Genomic DNA, 21554 nt, shown 5'->3' on the forward strand with positions numbered 1-21554 from the left:
GTTTTTTCTCGAAACTTTGTGTCGAGTTTTTTCTCGTCATGGCGACATTAATCTTGTCATGACGAGAAAAAACTCGTCACGTTGGCCAGAATTTTTTTTCCTCACCGTGGCCCTAAAACTCCGTCGTAGACCTATACCTCCAATAACTTGCAATAAATAAAATATATCATGAAAAAAAAAAGAAAAAGGTATCAGATTAAGAACAATTATTCTGACAAATAAAATGACTCAATAATAGCTGTTTATTTTTCTAAAGAAATCAATAGGATTTTGTCTTATTGGAGCCACCGGGTGCTTCCTGTTTGGAGGGCGGGTCACTCAGTCCAGTTCTCCAGTCACTGGCTCGGAACAACCAAAAACTAAAAAATATAACAACTCAATTTTATTATCATTTACAGTAAAAAGGGGTATAATCCGGATCTGATGATGAAATTACATGCCTCAAACCTACAGAACTGGTGCAATTCTTGGGTCACCCTGACGGATCTCATCGTCACGGATTTTGAGCCTGTTTGCTTGCCATAGAACAGGCCCGTTATGTCCGCGGATGCACTGACCGCTAGCACGGATGAAAATGCCAGATGCTGCGGCGCTCCTGCGGTGCTTGTTGCTGGCAGCGGTCGTTCCGGATCCCAGCGGCGCGGCAGAGGTGTCGGTGTGGAGCAGGAGCATCAACTCGGTTAGTGTCAGGGACTAAAACCGATGTTTTTGACTGTTTTTACCGCGTTTGTTCCGCGGAATCCTCCGCAGCTGTTAGCTAACCTAGCTTACTAAGCATCCGGACGGCCAATGATGGGAGTTTGTTGACGCCTTTTTATTTGAGTAGTGGTTTTGTTTTGGTTTCCCTTCACGGGATCGTTAGTAACGTGAGGAGGAGTAGGTGGTTCCGACCCAGTCTCTGTTCTCTGCTAGCAGAACTCTCACAATCTTAAGGTGAAGTAAACGCTGTCTGATGATGATCTGATGATCAAATGAAGCTGGATCTGCTCTTTTTCTGTCATTTTCTTTAAAACTATCTTTAAGACCCACTCAGATGAAAATGGTGGAGTAAACGTGTTTTTCTCGTGGCATTATTCTGATTGGAGGACATATATAAAGAAAATTAAGCTTAAAATACCATTTCCGAGCATTTCTTCATTTAAATCGTGATAATTCAAATCAGGAGCAGATCAAGAAATAAAAAGCCCTTTCAAGAAGATCTTATTTGTGACGTAACAAGCTGGGTGGGCCTCAAGCTCCCTGCTCTGCTCCATTCTGATGCATCCACCTGCAGACAAATAGACCTATGAACGTCTTTGTTTTCCTAGTCAGAGCTGGAATCTGAATCAGAACTGGACGGCTGCATAGCTCGCCATTTTTGTAGCACTGGTAATGTTCACTTTGGGGCGTGAGGGCTGTAAGCCAGTGGGAGAGCACTTCAAATGATCAACTGCTGCTCTGCAGAAACTATGTCCTAGAACAGTGGTGCCCAAACCCTGGGCCGCGGACCGGCACCGGTCGGTTGGCTACTTGGTACCGGGGCCGCAGACTGAAAAAAAAAAAAAAGCATGTTTTACACACGCAGATAATAAAGTTACAGGCACAGTGGATCCATGTTTATATGTAGAAAATACCCGTTTATGAGGGTTGTGTCGTTTTATTTTGCAGTAGTCAGACGCGGTTGAAGTTGGCGTCCAGTTTTGGGCATCCACTTTGACTTTAAGGGGAAAGCAGGGCTCCAGACTGCGACCAATTGGTCGCATTTTGCGACCAAAATTTGAGAGTGTGCGACTGAATTTTACATCCAATCGCACATGCGCGACCAGTAAATTTGCCTCCCCCACCCTACGTATTATTTTATACATCAAACGTGGAAGGGGCACGTCAATGAGCAATGAAATAATCAATGAGACGCGAGCGCACACGCACGCAGGCAGACACACACACTCGCGCGAATACTCATGAAACGCGAGCACGTACACTCTCGCGTGATGCCTGTGTGTGAGGCGGCCACTGCGTGTGAGAAGAATAGGGAAAGCCACTGTGAGTGGCTAAAATGCGTGGAGGGGATAATCGAGATAATAGAGTGCGCGTAAACATCTGTGGGAAGGAAACGGAGACAAATATCACAACCTCATCATGTGCGTCTGAGCTATGAGCAAGCGAACTATTGATTCGTTCTTCCGACCTGCGGCTAGCGTACCAGTGTCAGAGTGTACAGCAGGGATCTCGCGGCCCGCGGGCTATTTGCGGCCCCCAAGATGATATTTTGCGGTCCCCGCCTTAATATGAAGGTTTAATGTTACTGCAGCCCGCCAGTTTGTATGAAAGACACTTTTTCATCGTCGTGCACGGAGATGACCAACCAATCACAGTGGGGTAAATGACTCTTGGGGGCGTGACATTGACCGGGTTTGAAAGCAGGAAACCTGACAGCCCCCTCCCTCCCCGGACCACATTAAGGAGTTCCTTACTTTCCTTTTTAGAACGTATCTATTCGCTCGTAATTTTCTACATACATGCAGTCCGTGCTGAACTTTTCTCTGGGCCGCACAGACCCGGTGGAAGGTTTAGGTTTTGGTGACAGTTACGGCGGCGCATCAGACGGTTCCGCGGGAGATGGTCAGCTGAGGAGAATAAATGTCCCACACCTACATGCGTGACAGCTAACGGGGCTTGAACTTTAAACACGCTCGAGCAAAAACAACACTGGTTTTAGACTCACTGAAAGTACGTGGGGAAAATGCAACGATCTCGCCTGGATCGTTGGCGAGACCAGAAGGGGGGGGGGGGGGGGGGGGGGGCTGTGAGATGAAGGCAAATCTGCAGCGAGACTGAAGGAGAACAGGAAGTTGGAGTTGTCCTTAACATTCAATTTAGTTTTAATATTCTTCTCCCCCTTAGTATGATCTGTGTTATTATATATTTTATGATTATTTTAATGTTTTGTGATGTATGTAGCCTTTTTTAATGAATTGGTATTTTAAATTATTTTAATTAATCACTCCACTACACAAACCATCAGGACACATGTCCCATAATGCATTGTTTTGTAGTCTGTCGGGCAGCTTTCAGTCAGTTCAGTTTCCAGCTGTGTCCGGGTAGGTTTGCCCCTTGCTCCCACCCCTTTCTCGCAATATTTTTGTGATGATTGACAGTTGATGTTGGAGCAAAAACAAAAATATATGTCACACACCAGCTGATCTGTGCAGCGTTGAGTTCACCTGGGTGATCTCAAACACGCTTATTGTGCATCTTGGCTGCACCTATTTGGTGTCACAAAGATAAATTTCCATCCGTTTTCTTTACTTATTTGTACTGTCATGACAGTGATGCTGCTGTCAGTTTACCTTCTTGTTGCATCTTCAAAAGTGCAGAATAAAATGTGACACTGAATTTTAAACAGCACATTGTAATTTCTGCATCTATTATTAAAGTATTTATTAGTAATACAGTGGAAATTAGTAGATTTGGTTAGCATGTTGATTTACGGTGTGCGCCCCTAAATTTTCTGGTTGTGCCCCTATAATTTTCCGTTAGGGGCCACTGTGCTCCTAGTGAAAAAAGTTAGTCTGGAGCCCTGGGAAAGTCTTTATCACAAAGTTTGCATTTAAACCAGCTGCAAACATTTTACAGAGGATGAAGATTAAAAAAATAAAGTGGTTCCTGATTGTGGAAACTTACAAAAGGGACATTTATGAATTTTCCTTCAGCGGAGGTGAATGAGGCATCTGTTAAGAACCATAAGCACAGAAAATGTTCCTCTGTGTCAAATATAAATACACAATGAACCAGTATTTAGGTAAAAACAAAACATGATCAATCGGTTTTGTTGCTTTTATTGAATTTTTCACAAATCACAAACAACTTCTACAAATCAACAACTTTGTTTTTTTTTGTCTTTATTTGCAAGAATTTTTTTTTAATTATCTTGTGTTTTCAGATTCTTAAAACAAACATTTTTTTTAGTTGAATTTTAATTAAAAACATTTTTTTTTCCAGAAACCAGAAGCTCAAAAAATATTAAACGGAAACTTCGGACCGGTCCGTGAAAATATTGTCTGACATCAAACCGGTCCGAGGCCCGAAAGAGGTTGAAGACCTCTGTCCTAGAAAACAAACTTTTTTGTATTTCTAATTGTGTTTAAGTTTAATTGCTCTGAGTAGCGGTATTTGTATCCTGATTACTAACGATCCAGAGAGTTGCAGAGCCTTCATGACTGACGGCTTTCTGTTGTTTTCAGACGCAGGATGCTGTTTTTCGGAAGACGCTCTATGCCAACACCACCATTTACATGCGCTGTAAGTCACACGCCATGCCCCGTCATCTGTAATGCCCCTGTCTGTTTGCTTTTGCCGTGTTTCACCGCCGGCAGCCCCTCAATCTAGCTTCACAGATGATAACACTTGTCAGACCTGCAGGGGGCGCCAGATCGGAAAATGCGTTAAGTAAATCCAGAACTCCCTCTGAGCAAATTCAGCAGTTTGTAGGTGGGAGCAGCTGACTCAGCTCTTTGATGCACTGGCATGATTTTGGTTCACAGCAGCCATAATTTTAAATTGAACACAAATCTAACAGAGAGGAGTGGAAGGAGAGGATGACTGCTGCTGCTCTGATGGACTCCAGCTCATCTTCTCTGTTCATCTACATCACCGGAATGATTTTCTACGGAAAGAAACATGGCCGTATCCCCTTCTGTCTGCAGTCCGGAATGATTCGGGCGTGTGCGACCGACGCCTGGCCTTCAACATCAGCTGGTATCTGCGCTCGTCTGCGTGCTACAACGAGGTCTTCAACACCCCGGTGAGTCCTGCTTCCGTCCGAGTGGAAACTTGACGGATGAGGATGGATCAGGAACGTCTGTCATTGTTAGCTGCTGCCTTTCTCCTCGCTGTGAAACCACCGCTGGTCTGTTCAAGAATAGTTTAAAATGTAATAAAGTACTTGTGCATTAATGTATGCAGTGCTTATGAACAGGGTTATGGTGAACTTATTTAAAAGATTCATTTTAGATGATAAAGAAGTTTTACAGTCATAATCCTAAAGGCCGTGTAAATGAAGAACTGGCAGACGCCATCAGCTGGCTGCCAAAACACGAGTGATAGAAACCTTTTTAAAAATGACTGACAGACGACTGTGATCACGCCGGGCATGTGATTGTTTTCTTGACTGTGCTAAATGTGCATTATTTTAACGCGCTTTAGCCAAAAGTGGTCACTAGAAGTGAAGGGATTCATTTAAACCAGGGTTCACCAACCTTTTTGAGACCGAGGGCTATTTCATGGGCACCAAGTGGTATGAAGGGCGCCACTAAAAACCTCCTAGCCCCCCCCCCCCCCCCCCCCCCCCAAAAAAAAAAAAAAAACACAATTTGAGGACTTCCTTTTGTGTGCCCTATTTTTATTTGCTCATTTTACACACAAAAACATGCATGAATTTTCTAGACTCGTATTACAGGGGGGGGGTCAAACTCAGTTGCAGAGGGAGCCTAATTTCAAAACAGACTTTAGGTTGCAGCCGAACAAGATAAATATTTATTGAACACACTAAAGCTAAACTTTTAAACCTTTAAAACTTTAACTTAATTTTAACTTTTTAAACATAAATGTAAATAAAAACAGACAGGAATATTAATCCTCACATTAATGGATTACTCAACCACCTCAACCTATTCTCAAAATCTTTACATTACATGAATCATAAGAATGTCCAGAAATTGTGTAATTTATTTGATCTATTTAAACTTTTGTAATAGACCCTTACTTTTAGTGATTATTTTTTAAGTTATATTTGTTGACATATTTGGGTTTTCTTTGTCTACCTTTATCTCAGAATTGATATTGTTGTCATTGACAGACATGCGGTGGTTGTTTGTTGAATATTTGCTTCAATAAAAAAAAAAAGATTTTTTTTGGGTGCATTCCCTGCGGGCGCCACAAGGGGTGCTCGCGGGCGCACTGGCGCCCGCGGGCACAGGGTTGGTGACCCCTGATTTAAACAATGATTCAATTCATCTCATAGTTTGGGGTCACTGATCTGATTCATCATCCGATTGGATCGGAGTCACTGACCTGAAAATCCGTCCAGATCATCATTAGCCAAAACTTCAAGATAATAAAGTGTAAATGAAATATGTGTACAAACAAACAAACAAGTAAACATGAATTAATCCAGTCGTTGTGAAAGGAAAGGAAAAATCCCCCCCCCACCCCCACACACACACACACAAAACACCTGTGACAAAATGAGCCAAATATGTTCAACTTTAATACAATATCATAATCTTAGACATTCCTGCTGCTAGAGACTAGAAAATATTTAATAAAGGATCTTTCCCGTTGTAAGAAAAATAGCAATTAACCTATGTGCAAAGAAGAAACACAAAGTTGTGTTAATGGCTGCAGTGTCCCTGCTTTGTGCTACACATCTTTTCAAAATGAGGTTGCAGGTTTGTTACTGCAACTCTCAAGTCCTGCTCAATACTGAGGCTTACACAGGCTTTTTGATTTTGGCTAAAAACAGGATAGTCGTAATTAAAAGAGCACTGGGTCTTTTTAAGGCTATTTATTGGGGCTGTTCTCTTTTCACTGACTCTAATGTCTTGTCTCTGAAGAACAACAGAGCCATCAGCATGTTTTCTCTGGACCACATGCTGAAGGACGGCTGGAGCGGCTTCTACAGTCAGGGCTTCATGTTCTTTGAGAACTGCTCCTCGCTCTTTATGCCAAAGGTTTGTGCCTGACTCAAAGACCCGTCTTGTCTGAAATCCCTGCTGACGGTCTTCTTCATCTCTTTACAGGTTTATTTTTCCGACTTTAACCCTTATCAGCTGCTGTCCAGCCCAGAGGTGGGTCTGATCTTTGAGCATGGCTGTTGTTTGTCCCTCCAGTTTATTACGATGCAAATTCACGCAACCTTACAAAAATCCAGTAAAATGATATTCTTTCTGAATGGCCATTTATTTTTTTAGACATTTCTGAACAAACATATAATCGCATCAGGGGTGATAAATTTTAGACAAAAAAGACCAGCATTATATTCATGTTTATACGTTTACTACAGAAACGTATAAACACGTATAAACACGTATAAACGCTGATGTTTGAGTAATTTTGCTTTTGTCTAAATCAAAAATGTAACTTTGACAAAAATGTCTTATTTATTTTTTGCAGATTCAATTGTTTGTAGTTTAGTTTAAATGTATCTGTTGGACCTTAATCCTGTTTCTTATTTTTTGTTATTTGTATTTAAACTTAACTTCAGGTTTTTCAAAAGTGAATAAAGTCTGGAATAGATTTTGTCTTTAATGCAGAAATGATTAGAAAGCAGTTCTTTCTTTTATAAAGTTGACTTTAACACAAACCTGGAAGGAGAAATAAACTGTTTATCTCTGATTCCATCAGAAGCTTTACAAACTGTTACGACAGATGTTTGTTCAGCTTCATGACAGTTGACTCCTGCGCAGCAAGAAACGCCGTCACATCAACGCTATGCATCATGGGAGTTGTAGTGAGCAGCTGTGGTGCTAATGCTGGGCAGACTCACTGAGCTTCATTATTTTATTCGCCCGCGTCAAAGTCGCCGCTGGACATTTGTCCAGAAGTGTGTTCATAAACCTGCCGCTCCTGCTGCGTGTGGGCGGAGCTCCCTCCAAAAGTTTTTCTCGCCGTCCTAATATAAGACACAGAAGATATTTTTGAAGAGCACCACAAAGGTGTTGGCAGACTATTCTGTGTGAAGCCTGGGTCTCTTTTGATGAACACAGAGCTAAAATTCTGGTAACAATTAAGTAAAAATGAATAAATTCCTGCGACACACCTGACCGTCTGTGACGGCACACCTGACCGTCTCTCGTGGCACACCTGGCCGTCTCTCGCGGCACACCTGACTGTCACGGCACGCTGGTTGCTAAGCACTGCCCTAATGCAGCATTGTTTAATCATTTTTTTACATTTTTGCTTCTCTACAGAGTGACTCCTCCAACCAGACTCTGGCGTGGCCTGACAAGCCGGTAAGCAGGAATCATTACGGTCTTAAAATTCTTCCTACCAATACGTTTTGTTCTGTTGGCTATTGTTTTTAGATCGGTTCTTTGCCTAAATAAATGCCCAGCACTGTCTCTACCTGTGAGGAAACATTGTTTAAATACGTCCTAAGAGGCACAGAAATCTTAAACAGCGAGGAAAATCTGTATTTTACTAGTAAGGGAATTTGTTACTGGCTTCAGACAAAATTTCCACCAGATGCGACCATCAAGCTAAATATTGAATTCATATAAAGAAATCAGGACATGCAAGTTCACAATTAATTAAGTCAAAATATACAGAGACTAAAATAATGAAAACATGAAGATAAAATGGTAAAAGCAAGCCAGGAAATCTCCTGAAATCTGTCTGTATTGAAAGAGAAAACTGTTGTTCCCCCTTTAGCGTTTCCTTTCAGGGGTCACCACAACGGAACAGCTTCCGCTGAGTCGCACATTTGGTTTGGCAGAGATTTTAAGGCCTCATGTGGGAGAAATCCTGCCCCCTGTCGGTGCTAAAGGTTATCCGCTGCTTTAGGCCTATTTATTGGCTTCTCAATACCCAGGAGGCTCACAGGAAAGACCTCATGATGGGTAAGAGCAAAGACCTCTCACAAGCTCGTCCTAACCTTGTCGTTCAAAAACTTTCTGATGGGAATGGTTCACACTCCCAGAATCCTGAATGATCCTGTGAGCTCTGTGGAGGCTATTACCCATAAATGGAAAGATCCTCTGGTCAGCGTAAACCGGCTACGGTCAGGTTTAAGATCCCAGTTCTAAGAACAATCAGGAGAGTTTGAACCACTCGGGCAGAAAACTAAAAACAATGCACCGAACTGCCATGGCATCCATGCACTGTTGCCACCCTAAACTCCATTGCTGGGCAAGAAGCTTATTAAGGCTCAGTTAATGTTTGTGAAAAAGCATTAAAGACTATAGTATGGTCAGATGAAAGCAAACTGGCACTTTCTGGCTGTTATTCTGTTTTGGAGAAACGTGAGTGGCACTGTCAAACCACCCCAAGAACATCATACCAACACTTACTTTTGGGGGTAGGAGCATCATGGTTTGGGTCTCCTTTTCAGGAACAAGCACAGGCAGACTTCAAATCACTGAGGGCAGGATGAATAGAGAAGTGTTCAGGGACATTTGCGATAAAAATGTGCTGCCATCGTCTATCATAAAGCGAAAAAATGAAAAGAGGGGGGACATTTCAGCAAGGCAATGACCCGAAAAGCACGGTGAAAGAAACAATGAACTGGTTTAAAAAGAAAGAAAATGGTCCAGTCAATCACCTGACCTAAAGGTGGCCTATAAACTCTTTAAAGAGACCGGAAATTCATCAAAAGAGGCCCAATAAACCTTCAAGATTTAAAGATTTAAAGTTGGATCAAAGATGTTTTAAGGCTGTAAAACTCACTTTATAGACTTTTCTCTGACAGACATGAACTTTTTTACACTCTTCTCTCTTGTTTAACAAGACACAGACTCAAGTGGTTTCCTTTATTAAAGTCCTTCACACTGTGAAAACTATAGAAAACACAACAAAACAATTAACTCTTATCAGAACAATTTTTAAAAACATGCTCCGTTGGCTGTATGCTGCCAAAAAGGGAATTAGAATTGTTCTCCTTTTTTTAGTTTATTTTCTTGCTTGACGATGATCTTCCTTATCCCTTGTGCTATCTAATGGGGTCCAGATGACCCCCCCCTTCCATTGACGTGTTCTCCCTACCATGACAAAGGTGGATGAAGGTGGAAAGATTTCATGTAATCAATGGACACCAGTGAAGATCACAAATCATTGAAGAAAAAAGGTTCAAAGGACTGTTTAGTGGGTCTAGATGACCCTACTCCCAATTTTAAAGTGCCTAGGATAGAACAAGAGTTAATTCAAGAAGGGCCCAAGTCCAGAGACTTTAGTTTGCTAGTCCTCTGAAATGATAAAAGTGAGGTGCTTCATATTATAGCATTTGTAAGCTATGAACTGCTGCTAAATCTGGGTAAAGTATTAATCATTTGGTGTAGTCTCCCTTTAAGCTATGCAATTAAAATCATTTCCTGGAAAAACCAACCTCTTGGACTTGGGCCACTTTTGAACTAACTGATTCAATTAATAAATTCAAACCTAAGTGATGAACTCCAAATTATTTTAATCTGGTCGTTTTAATCAAGGCACGTTAACGTTGGGAAAAGGGTCATCTAGACCCCACAAGATAGCACAAGGGTTATGGATCTTACTTCATGATCTCTTTTTTTTCTTTTCTACTTCTCTGCTTTTCTAATTTAATTTAACTACCGCATTATCTAACAGTGACCTGTAAAACTACACATTATAAAATAACCTTAAAATCCTTCAAAAAAGACGTACTCAATTCAAAATAAAATGTGGCATCTAGAGTGTAGATTTGGCAAACGCACTTTGCACAGGAGACACAGCACAGAGCAGATTGATTGATGGCATCAACAGCCAATCAGGACACGGAAACCAGTGCTCTGTCAACAATAAAAAATCTGTGAAAGAGCGAGACTGCAAAAGGGGAACCGCGATATAACGAGGCTCCACTTAATTACATAGTGTTCAGTACTTATGTCATTTTAGTTAAAGTTGGACAAATAGTAAAAACAGTACTTATGTCATTTTACTTTATTTATTCTGACTGTCTATTCTGTCCTGATTTTTCTTGAATGAATTCAAAATTTGGCTTGACAGGCAACATCTGGTGAGAGGTTTGCGTCAGTAGGCCGCTCAGAAATCTCCGTACTGATAAAAATGCGGGTTTTTAGGATGTCAGCGCGGTTGCCAAAGCTTGGAAGGACAGCCCATACTTGTTCATCGTCAAGGTGCAGCCCATCTATCGGGGGCCAGAGGAGGAGGAAGTCGGGGCCGAGCTGCCCAACTTCGCTTTCACGAGTAAGAAACAAGTCCGAATTGTAAGCAGCACCTGGAGTGAGCTCTGACAGATGTCTGTAACTCCTCAGTGAACGTGGAGATGAGGGGTCCTCATGATTACTCCTCCCCCGCTGACTGGCCCCTCATGATGGTAAGTTTGGCCCTTTTTTTTGTTTTGTTGTGTTTTTGGATCATCATTTTGCAAGCACTGATAATGAACATGCTCCTGTCAGTTCTTCATGGTCATGTGCATCGTGTACGTGCTGTTCGGGGCTCTCTGGCTCTTCTGGTGTGTCTGTTACTGGAGGGATCTGCTGCGGGTTCAGTTTTGGATCGGGGCCGTCATCATCCTCGGCATGCTGGAGAAGGCCGTGTTCTACTCGGAATACCAGAGCATCCGCTACAGAGGAGACTACGGTGGGGTTGCTGTGCCGTCCCATGACTTCCATGATGCAAAAGTAGATGATACCAAAAACTTTTTCATTCCTTACAGGGCTCCAGACTAACTTTTTTCACTAGGAGCACTGTGGCCCCTAAATGAAAATTTTAGGGGCACAACCTGAAAATTTAGGGGCGCATACCGTAAATCAACATGCTAACCAGATCTTCTAATTTCCACTGTATTATAAATACACTAAATAAAATAAATAAAGTAAATAAATACTTTAATTATAGATGCAAAAATTACAATCTGCTTTTTCAAATTCAGTGTCAGATTTTATTCTGCACTTTTGAAGATGCAACAAGAAGGTAAACTGACAGCAGCATCGCTGTCATGACAGAAAAAAATAGTAAACAAAATACCATAAATTTAGAATAAAAAAAGTTTTTAGTAACAAGTGATTACCGTAATAACCTTTCGGTCATTTCACAGTTAAGAACAATACTTAAATGTATGTAAACATTAGGGGATGGAAATTCATGTTGGCGACACCAAATAGGTGCAGCCAAGATGCACAATAATTTGAGATCACCCAGATGGACGTAACGCTGCACAGATCACCTGGTGTGAGACATATTTTTGTTTTTGCTCTAACATCACCTGTCAATCAAAACCAAAATATCACCAGAAAGGGGCGGAAGCAAGACCCCAACCTGACCAAACACAGCTGGAAATTTAGTACTGAACTGACTGAAAGCTGCCCTACAGACTACAAAACAATGCATTATGGGACATGCGTCCTGATGGGTTTTTGTAGTTCACTGATCAATTAAAATAATTTAAAATACCAACTGATTAAAAAAAGGCTACATACATCACAAAACATTGAAATAATTATAAAAGATGTAATATCACAGATCATACTTAGGGACAACTCCAACTTCCTGTTGCAGCTTCGCCTTCATGCCCCCCCCCCCCCCCCCCCCCCCCCCCCGGCGCTGGTTCATCTCAAACACGTCTATCGTTGCATTTTCCACACGTGTTTTAAGTGCGTCTAAGACTAAATCGTGTTGTCGCTCACACGTGTTTATGTTCGAGCCCCGTTAGCTGTCACGCATGTAGGTGTGGGACATTTATGCTCCCCAGCTGACCATCTGTCAGCTGGGGAGCTGTCGTTACAGCCGCGCATGAGAGCCGTGGTTTGCTTCGCGAGTTTGAGACCCCTGCTGTACACTCTGGCACTGGTATACTAGCCGCAGGTCGAAAGATTGAATCAATAGTTCGCTAGCTGTTCATAGCTCAGACGCACATATCAGGTTGTGATGATTTGTCTCCGTTTCCGTCCCACAGACGTTAACGCGCACTCGATTATCTCTAGGCCCCGCCCCTCCACATATTTTAGCCACTTGCAGTGACTTTCCCTATTCTTCTCACACGCATTGGCCGCCTCAGGCATCACTCAATGACATGCGAGTGTGCGCTCGCGTGTGCTCCAGTCTCACGAGTGTGTGTGTGTCTGTCTGCGTGCGTGTGGGCTCGCGTCTCATTGATGATTTCATTGCTCATTTCATTGATCATTGACGGGCCGCTTCCACGTTTAATGAATAAAAAAATACGGAGGGTGGGGGAGGCAAATTTACTGGTCGCGCATGTGCGACTGGATGTAAAATTCAGTTGCACAGTCTCAAATTTTGGTCGCAAAATGCGAGCAAATGGTCGCAGTCTGGAGCCCTGCCTTAGTTCCTTCACTGTAGAGTCCTTGACTGTATATGAGAACTGGACTGAGTGACGTACCAAACAGGAAGTACCCGCTGACTCAAAGAAGCCAGTATCCCGTAGACTTCTATGACGATGTACACGGCTGTTACTCATTTATTCTATTGGTCAGAATATTTCAACATGTTCTTGATGATCCTCTTTTTTTCATGATATTTTTTCTAGTTATTGAAGTTATAAACTGACCAATCAGAGGCCTGCATAAAAGTATCTGCTCTCATGTCCAACGTTTGAAACGTTTGATTGACAGACTTCATGTAACTCGCTTTCAAGTGGTGGGGGGGGGGGGGGGGGGTCCTTCCAACAAGCTTACTCCTGATTGGTGTGGGTGGTTGCCATAGAAACGTTGATGCAGAGCAGTCCCGGCTCACTGATGTCATCTGGCTCCAACATGACGGTGCCCGAGTCACGAAGGAAATGGCGACCGGATTGACTTCATTTTGTTGGAGCAGGAAGTAAAGCATTGTCTTCACTCGCTCCAATCCTCAGAGACAGTTGATGTGTAAAAAAATAGTGACACCCCCTCGTATGTAGAGACAGCTGTGGCTGTGATGTTTAGTTGTTATGGAGTCATAAAACCCAAATACAACAAAGAAAAATAAAGATAAAAAAAGTTTTTTCAAAGATAAAAGCTTGTCCTCTAAATAAATCCACACTTGATTCTTCTGTTCTCGTCTGTTTCAAACCCTTTTGTGTGGAAAAGCAGCAGAATCGTCTTTATCATGGTATAACTGTGTGTGCGTGATTGTGTGCCTGTGTGTGTGTGTTTCTCTTCAGTTCTGGGGGCGGTGGTCTTCGCCGAGCTGCTCTCTGCCCTCAAGCGATCTCTGGCTAGAATCCTGGTCCTCATCGTCAGTCTTGGTTACGGGATCGTCAAGTACGTCGAGCCTTTGTTTGTCATGTTGGGTTTTCTTCCTACGTCTGAATTGTGTGGATGTTTGTGTGCAGGCCGCGGCTCGGCACCACAGTGCAGCACCTGGTAGCCGTCGGGCTGCTGTACCTGCTCTTCTCGTCGGTGGAAGGTGTGCTGAGAGTGACAGGCGTGAGTTCAGGTTTAAATGATGTTATGGGGGGAAAAAACACTTTTGGGGTATTCTTATCTGTTAAAGATAATAAATGACTTTTGTTTTTAAACTTTATGAACCCTTCTGACTTTTTTGGCTATAATTTTAGGATCCCCCCCCTCAGTGCCGCCCCATACTCACCTATGTGGATTCATGTGTTTGGAACTAGTCCTTAATGATCCAGAATTTCAAACGTGTTTTCGTTTTGTTAATGGTTTGTACTGAAAAAGTTACTGATGCTGCATAAAGAGGCGCTTTTGGAAGCAGAGGAGGACAAAAGCAGCGGAGGGACTCTGCAGCCTTCACCTGGTCTGAAAGTCTGAGGTCTTTCTCTGCAGGGTTTCTACGGGACGGTTGCTCTTTTGGCCAACCTCAGCCTCTCCCTCATCGACTCGTGCGTCATGTGGTGGATATCCTTTACTGCAGCCCGTCAGAGCTCTGTGCCTGTATGAATGTGTCGGCATGGGCCTTAACCAGCACGCACATTTTCATCAGCCTGTCTCAGACCACCCGCCTCCTGAAGCTGCGCCGGAACGCCGTGAAGCTCTCTCTCTACCAGCATTTCACCAACACGCTCATCTTCTCTGTCGTCGGTGAGTTCTCCTGACGTCACCCGCCAGCCAAGAGTCCAAGTTCTGCCTTCAGAGCTTTTCTCTCTTTAGATGGAAGTCTGACAATCCTGCTGATCAGAAACCGATTTAGTAGAGTGACCCCAGCCCGTGTCAGCCTGATATTTCATTATATAAACTGTGTTTTATAAACAAATGATAAATGGATTGGGTTTGTGGTTGGGGAGGGCATGGCTGTTGGTTCAAATCCCTGACGGATCTGCTTTTGTGTCCACAGCTTCCATCGTCTTCATCGTCTGGACAACGAAAGTCTTCCAGCTGGTCGACTGCCAGAGGGTCAGTTTGGTTTGTGGCGGTCTCGGGTTTGTGGCGCTCCTTTCTCCTGACGGCCTCTCCTCTGTCCAGGGTTGGAGGAACTTGTGGATCGACGACGCCTTCTGGCGCCTGCTGTTCTCCACCATTCTGCTGGTCATCATGGTGCTGCTGCGACCTTCAGCCAACAGCCAGAGGTCAGTCTGTGTTGCCACGGGAATTGAACATTGTCCACATCGGTCATTTACACACACAGCAGGGATCCTCAGGATTTAAGGCAACAAACACCCCCCCCCCCGTCTCTGTAGACATACACAGCTGAACGCCTGTAAACAAAGGGCATACTTGCACTGTTCCTCCTACATGCAGGGGGTCCTCCACCAGTCCAGTGGTTTCAAAATAAAAGCGTTTGAGTTGCATCAGAGTTGTGTTGGATGCTGGTCACTAGGGCTGCACGATATGAGGAAAACTTGCGATATGCGATATTACTGATCAATATTGCGATAACGATAAATTTGCAGTAAATAAACAAATAGAAAAATAAACAAAAACATCATTCCCATTTCATTGCAACAGTTTAAAAATTATACTCCAAATGACCCTCATCGACATGGGGGACAAACGTCAGGGTGGCTAACCCTGGTCCTCAAGAGCCTCAACCCTGTCTGTTTTCCAATTCTCCCTAGACTGCTCGATAATGATAACCAAAATAAGGTGTGTTCAGTCAATCAGGATGTGAAATCACTTGAGTCAGCCAATGAACAGCAAGCTGGTTAAGGAGAGCTGGAAAACAGGCAGGGTTGAGGCTCTTCAGGACCAGGGTTAACATAATAGGCTTCCATCTGATTGGTCAACAATGGGAAGGCGTCCATCTGATTGGTCAAAGCATAAAGGGATTTATTTGATGTGTTAAATGCTTCAAGCTGCTAGAAGATTGTTTTAACACATTTTGAGTTTGCGATTTATTGCGATATTCGCCGTCTTTTGCGATATGCATATTGCAGAGCTGGATATTGCGATAACGATAAATTTGCGGTATATTGTGCAGGCCTACTGGTCACCCAGTTGATCTGTTTCCTCTCAGGTTCTCTCATTCTCCTCTCATCGATGAAGATAACGAGGAGGAAGAAGCTAAGGAGCCCATGCTGAATGAGGCTTTTGGTAGGAGATGTGACACAAACACACACCTACAGATGGAAACACACGCTCATAAACACACACTAATAACACACAGACTGACACACTAATATACTCACACACAAACAAATAAACTCTCACATACTAATATAAACACTTAGACAATAAAATACACACACTTACACAAAATAAACTCACTTACACACTAATATACACACACACACTAATATACACACACTTACACACTAATATACACACACTCACACACTAAAACTCCCACACACTAATAAACACACAATAACATACTAATAAACATACTCATACACTAATATACACACACTCACACACAAATAGACTCGCACACACTCATATACACTAATTCTATGTCCGCACCAGGCATGTGATTTGTGTTTTAATTGTACTAAACATGCATTCTTGTAACGCACATTTACACATCAATGTACACACACTCACACAATGATGACCACACACGCTGACAGACCAATGTACTCACACTACAGAGACACACACACTAGAGCAGACTCTAATCTACTGTTGGAGCTGGAACAGGCTCCTCCCATCACAGCAGCTCTGGACGATGAAGATGCTCCGTTCTAGAACTGTGTGACCTCATGTTGAGGGAGTGTTTGTTTGGTTCCAGAGGGAATGAAGATGCGAGGCTCTAAACCCGACACTAATGGCTCCCAGAAACTGCTGAGCAAAGAGGTGAAGCACTCGTCCTCTCCTCCTCTTCCTCACATCTTCTCTCGTTTTAGTGCTCAGTCTGCTTTTAAAACCCCTCTTTCTGTCAGGATGAGGACCTGAAGTGGGTGGAGGAGAACCTTCCCATATCTGTGGCTGACGTGTAAGTATGAGGATCCAGATTTGAGGAAGCAGAGCTTCACAGAGCTCTGACGTCACAGATGGTGCAGTGATGTCTCAGTCCAAGACTAGAAAACATTCATGCATTTATTTTTGCTGTGGCTGTGTGCTCTTAATGTAGAAGAACAAGGAGTTTTATCAATCGTATGTAAAAGCACAAATATGTTTATTCCATGTACTCCACTTGTACTTCTCGTCTGCTCCTCACATGTAATGTTGTGGCTTTGTGAGACTCTGACCTGCAGCACTTTCAGAAAACCGGTCTTCTCTCCACAGAGCGCTTCCTACCATGCTGGATGAGGAAGAGGTAAAACTATTACCAGGATCTCTGTCTCATTCACACTGGTGTGCGCTCACCTCTACTTCTTTTCCAGGAAATCCTGAAAACCAAGATGGAGAGATCTAAAATGGAGTAGAAGCAGAGGACTTCAGGATGGGCCGAAAGCTCATTTGCTGAGTCATCGGTTCTGAGGGATTCATTGTCTTGGAGGATGAGTGGTGCGTCCGAAGGCCTCACCTCTGGCCTTTACTTTGTTTTGTTTGTGTTTTGCTTGGATTGTGAGCAGCGTTTCCGTGCCGAGCGTTTCTTTAGCAGACAGGATGAACCACAGCTAAGAAATGTTCAGGTTAGTGACGGTCTGTGACGGGCTGTGCGGTTCCCTGAGCGATGAAGATGAACCACATCTCCTGACATTGGATCATTGCAGCGGTGTTGCTGATGGTACTCGTCACATGTTAGTAACCCAAACCAGAGAAACCACTGATCTGTACAACACCGCCGGAAAAGTTTCAGCCCGTCCCACAAACGCATGCTCCGCCCAAACGTGACATCACAGAGAAACGGCCTCTAATGCCTTAGTCACATGCACCCGATTGGGGGTTGACCCGTGCCGGTGCTCCAGGTTTCTGGCTTGTCTGGACCCATAGGAGGGTTATAGGTAGGCGTGGCCGCATCTTAAGGGGATCAGAGTTGTGTCTTATAGTCCCCTTCAGGCCCGTGCAGCCGCCTCAAGGTCTGCCGTGAAAATGGAACGTACCATTGTCACGTGTGTGGTAAGGGTAAGATGAAGGATTGATTTGTAAGACTAATGTAAGTTACACAGACATGACATATGTGTGGTGCTGTCATACACAGTCTAGTCATTGGTAAGGTGCTCATACCGCCTCCTTACTGACCACGCGCAAATGCTGCATGCACAGGGTGTGCACAAGTTATTTAAGGGCCCAGAGGACGTCCACACAAACGACCCTGTGTCCAACTTCCTCATTTCTAACAGTCAGACTGCATCATAAAGAGCACGCTCTCCTCACATGAACAGCTCCAAGGGATCCCTGATTCAGTCTGCAGGATATAAAATCTGTACAACATCCCGGCGCCTCACCTATCTCACCATTGCTTACCCTTACGTGTCGTTAAAGTGTTCACTACGACCCGTAGAAACTGAAGTGCACAGACATTTTCTCTCTACGGGTTCGTCTACTGGTCTACAATCTTAAAATGTCACGGTGTCATCTGCGTACAGGTTTGACCATTGTTTTGCCCCGGACGGCCCGTTTCCACCCTCAAGGGCAGCTGTGACTAAGGCATAAGATTAGATTTTGCACAAAACATCAAACACTCTCTTCCAGTCTCTGTGTGCAGGGATTTAATATTTTTGTTCATTGAAGACAGTTTCGTGTTTTTTTGATCTGATCATCTTTTTAAACGGAGTTTGTTCCTGAAGTCTGTCTTCATGTGAACTCTGGTTGGCTCCATTTCATCTGCAGCCCTTAAATCCGTGGACTCATTTTTATTTACGGTACAACCATTCCTTTAATTTTTTGAGGGGAAACAGTTTCTCTTTTAGTCTTGAATGTAAAAACTCAGTTTCAAACTTTATTTTTGTGAAAGCTTTAAAAAGACAAATTCACATTTCATGAAATGGTCTCAAACTTCAAGTTCCGACAGAATTCAGGAGACGTCGCTGAACGACTGAATCTTTCTGCTGACTGAAGCTGCGTTCACACCCAACGCCATTCAAACATGCGTCGGCCACCTCTCTCCTTTGCCGCGCTGCGAGCTTAAACTCGCCACGTTCATGAGCTCGCCGCCGTGGCCGCATGTATGCGGAGCTTCAGCTAACGTTTTTAGCCTGAGCGCTGTCTGTGTTTATCTTGCCTACAGTGCATAGAAAACACGGATGATGTTGAGAGATCAGGTTCATTTATTTTGAGCAGATTAATTGCGTCTCCATGTTTGGGATCATGCAGATTCTCTCCTGCTGCTGTATCTGAAAGACGGCGGCTTCTGCGGTCTTTCCGTCTCTTTCTGACCGAGTTTACAGACTTGCATGAACCCGAGAGGGAAAAACTAAAAACCAGAATAAAATCAGGGGACCTTTTTTTATTAATGTCTCCATGAAAACAAGTAAAGTATCCTAGAGTTCAGGGTTCACGTTGAGCTCTCTGTTTGGCTGCCAGCTGGCCCCCTGGGAGATCAGTCGCTCCAGCCCCACAGGTCTTGGGACAGCCTGGCTAGGTAAGTAAGTAAGTTTTATTTATATAGCGCCTTTCACAGATAAAATCACAAAGCGCTGAACAATAAACAATTTACAACCCAGTAAAAGCAGAAAAACAATCAATTAAATATAATGTAAGCAAAACTAAATTGAAGAAAAATAAACATAAAATAAAACCAGTCAGCTAAAAGCATTTTTGAATAAAAGTGTCTTCAGTTGACTTTTAAAAGAATCGACGGTGTCGGCCACACGAAGGGACAGAGGGAGGGCATTCCAGAGTCTGGGGGCTATTCCCTGGAACGACCGGTCACTTCTGGTTTTGTACTTTGTCTTAAAAATCTTTAAAAGATTTTGATCTGAGGATCGGAGGGCACGGCTGGAAGCGTAGGGACAGAGCAAGTCTGATAAGTATTTTGGGGTCTGTCCATTTAAAGCTCTAAAGGTTAAAACTAGAATTTTAAAATCAATACGCCACTTGATTGGGAGCCAGTGCAAGGAGGATAAAATGGGAGTAATGTGTGCCCTTTTGTCTGATCCTGTTAAAAGCCTTGCAGCAGTGTTTTGAACTAACTGAAGACGGTTAAGAACAGATTTATTAAAACAAGTGAAAAGAGAATTACAATAATCTAAATGAGAAGAAATAAAAGCATGGATAACCATCTCTAAGACTGAGTTAGATAAGAACGCCCGCAATTTTGCTATGTTACGTAAATGATAAAAACAGTTTCTAATTAAAAGGCTGGAATGATGGTCCAAAGACATTGACTGGTCAAACCATACACCAAGATTTCTGATACAGGGCTGTACAGAGGAGCTCAAAGAACCAAGATGCCGGGAAATTATCGGGATTTTGTTTTCTGGGGCAACTATTAGTGTTTCTGTCTTTTCTGGGTTTAGCTGAAGACTGTTACTTGTGAGCCAAGATTTAACACAAGCAAGGCAATCTAGTAGTTCTGTAAGTTTGTGGAGTTCTGTGTCATTGAAAGAGCAGTACAGCTGAATATCATCGGCATAGAAATGGTATGACACATTTTTAAAGTTATTCAAAAGCTTTCCAAGAGGGTAGATGTACATTAAAAACAAAAGAGGTCCTAAAACAGATCCCTGGGGCACACCATGTAGGAGTGGAGCGGTATCAGAAAGCATGGCATTTATGTAGACAGAGAATGTTCTATTAGTCAAGTAGGAGGTAAACCACTTTAAAACAAACCCAGCAATACCAAACTCATTTTCTAATCTGCCCAACAGTATTTTATGATCAACAGTGTCAAATGCAGAGGATAAGTCCAAAAGAACCAAAACTGTATACTTTCCAGAGTCAGCAGCCATCTTATCCCGCCTTCGCCCAACAGTAGCCAGGACGGGTTCCAGAAACCCCGCTGCCCCAAAAGGGCCGTCACTGAAACCGTCTCGTGTCCAGGGTTGAGTCTCTGATTGGTTGCTGGTATGAGGTGACATTCCTAGATTTCAGATTTTTTTTTTTAACTCAGGCCCACCGCGGCCGCAGCCCGATTTGCATTTCTGCGAGACCTTGTCACCGCGCCTGTCACTCAAATCGAGCCACAAGACCTCAGATGGCGTCTGTACCATTGACCTAACATCGAAACAATCCGCCTGCGAACTGTGTTGGGTGTGAACGCAGCGTAAGACTGGGTCTTTTTCTTAGATCTGCACACAGAGCTGCTCTGGAACAGGGTTGCTGGTCCGGAAAAGGGTTGCTGCTTCCTCTTAATTACAGTCTAAATCCATTTCCTGAACCTGAACATTGAGCTGTAAAAAACAAACAAACAAACCCGTTGGTACGGATTCCTCACGTTAGTGTGACACGGCACCAGGTCTTTGAGGAAATTTCACATCTTAAGTTATTTGGTTGGGCTTTCATGAATCTGCATTTATTTATCTTTAAGGGAAAATTGTTGAAAATTATTTTTTTCATGGAGGAAGATTTCCTTTGATGTTGGTTTGAGTTGTCCTTTGGAATCACGATGTTGATGACTAAATATGTTCTGCCAATAAAATTTCTACAGAGCAAATACCT

At 43.2% G+C, this 21554-nt stretch overlaps 1 protein-coding gene across 1 annotated transcript; it reads left to right on the forward strand.

Moving 5' to 3' along the window:
* Positions 1 to 298: 298 nt before the first annotated feature.
* Positions 299 to 21549, forward strand: LOC101156293 (transmembrane protein 87A). Its single transcript, XM_004082775.5, has 20 exons — positions 299 to 679; positions 4224 to 4281; positions 4686 to 4783; positions 6594 to 6710; positions 6780 to 6827; positions 7950 to 7991; positions 10791 to 10917; positions 10986 to 11047; positions 11130 to 11313; positions 13832 to 13931; positions 14003 to 14096; positions 14457 to 14528; positions 14603 to 14711; positions 14965 to 15023; positions 15093 to 15196; positions 16084 to 16160; positions 16798 to 16862; positions 16949 to 17001; positions 17295 to 17325; positions 17393 to 21549. The coding sequence occupies exons 1-20, from the start codon at positions 569 to 571 to the stop codon at positions 17432 to 17434; spliced, it is 1653 nt and encodes a 550-aa protein (XP_004082823.2). The 5' UTR covers positions 299 to 568; the 3' UTR covers positions 17435 to 21549.
* Positions 21550 to 21554: the final 5 nt, after the last annotated feature.

The sequence above is a fragment of the Oryzias latipes genome, chromosome 22 (genome assembly GCF_053564925.1).
Source record: "Oryzias latipes strain Hd-rR chromosome 22, Olatipes_Hd-rR_3.1".
Taxonomy (NCBI): Eukaryota; Metazoa; Chordata; class Actinopteri; order Beloniformes; family Adrianichthyidae; genus Oryzias; species Oryzias latipes.

Excerpts from the sequence above, each read along its gene's own strand:
- LOC101156293 (XM_004082775.5), top strand. The coding sequence starts at position 569 with ATGAAAATGCCAGATGCTGCGGCGCTCCTGCGGTGCTTGTTGCTGGCA. Across the intron at positions 4,784-6,593 it reads ACGAGGTCTTCAACACCCCG|AACAACAGAGCCATCAGCAT; the intron begins GTGAGTCCTGCT and ends TTGTCTCTGAAG. Across the intron at positions 15,197-16,083 it reads CCTTCAGCCAACAGCCAGAG|GTTCTCTCATTCTCCTCTCA; the intron begins GTCAGTCTGTGT and ends GTTTCCTCTCAG.